This window comes from Haliaeetus leucocephalus, unplaced genomic scaffold (assembly GCF_000737465.1).
Source record: "Haliaeetus leucocephalus isolate CR32 unplaced genomic scaffold, Haliaeetus_leucocephalus-4.0 Scaffold162, whole genome shotgun sequence".
NCBI lineage: Eukaryota > Metazoa > Chordata > Aves > Accipitriformes > Accipitridae > Haliaeetus > Haliaeetus leucocephalus.
In genome coordinates this window covers 14,666,745-14,667,207 of record NW_010972598.1, presented here as the reverse complement: position 1 = coordinate 14,667,207, position 463 = coordinate 14,666,745, and the positions used below count along the sequence as shown (strand labels likewise).

The following is a 463-nucleotide window of genomic DNA, read 5'->3' as shown; positions in this document are numbered from 1 at the left end:
CCATGCCAGCCCAGGGCTCACCCCTCAGCACGGGTGCTGCTGCAAGCACCCAAGACCTCCATGTCCCGTCCCCCCCCAAACCCCGCAGCACCCGCGGGCGGTTAGAACGTGGCACCTCGCCTTTAATAAAGCGTGTCGAGGTGGGGGGGGGCCCCCCCGGCGCCCCGCTACTGCTGGAGGGCGGCCAGACTGTCCTTCATCTTCTTGGCCATGGCGGGGACGAGGCGCAGGTGGTCGTCCCCGCAGGCGACCAGGCAGGCGTCGAGCTGGCCTCGCACCCGCGCCTCCGCGCCCCCCGCCTCCAGCGCGTCCTTCGCCTTGTCGTTGCAGTGCAGCGTGCAGCGGCTCAAGCGATCCTGCGCGGGTGGGGTGAGGAAGACGGGGGGGACACACACGGACGGACACGGTGGGGTCAGCGGGTTCCCCCGTACAACCCCCTCGGTTGTCCGTCCGTCTGTCCCCC

The 463-nt window shown here is 70.8% G+C and overlaps 1 protein-coding gene across 1 annotated transcript in view; it reads right to left on the bottom strand.

Annotated features, from left to right (window-relative positions):
• Nucleotides 1-167: 167 nt before the first annotated feature.
• LOC104828996 overlaps nucleotides 168-463 on the bottom strand; it is a 16,579-nt gene continuing 16,283 nt past the window's right edge. Inside the window, exon 7 of the mRNA XM_010563006.1 lies at nucleotides 168-454. Coding sequence (XP_010561308.1) covers nucleotides 168-454 — 287 coding nt within the window. The remainder of the gene's footprint in view (nucleotides 455-463) is intronic.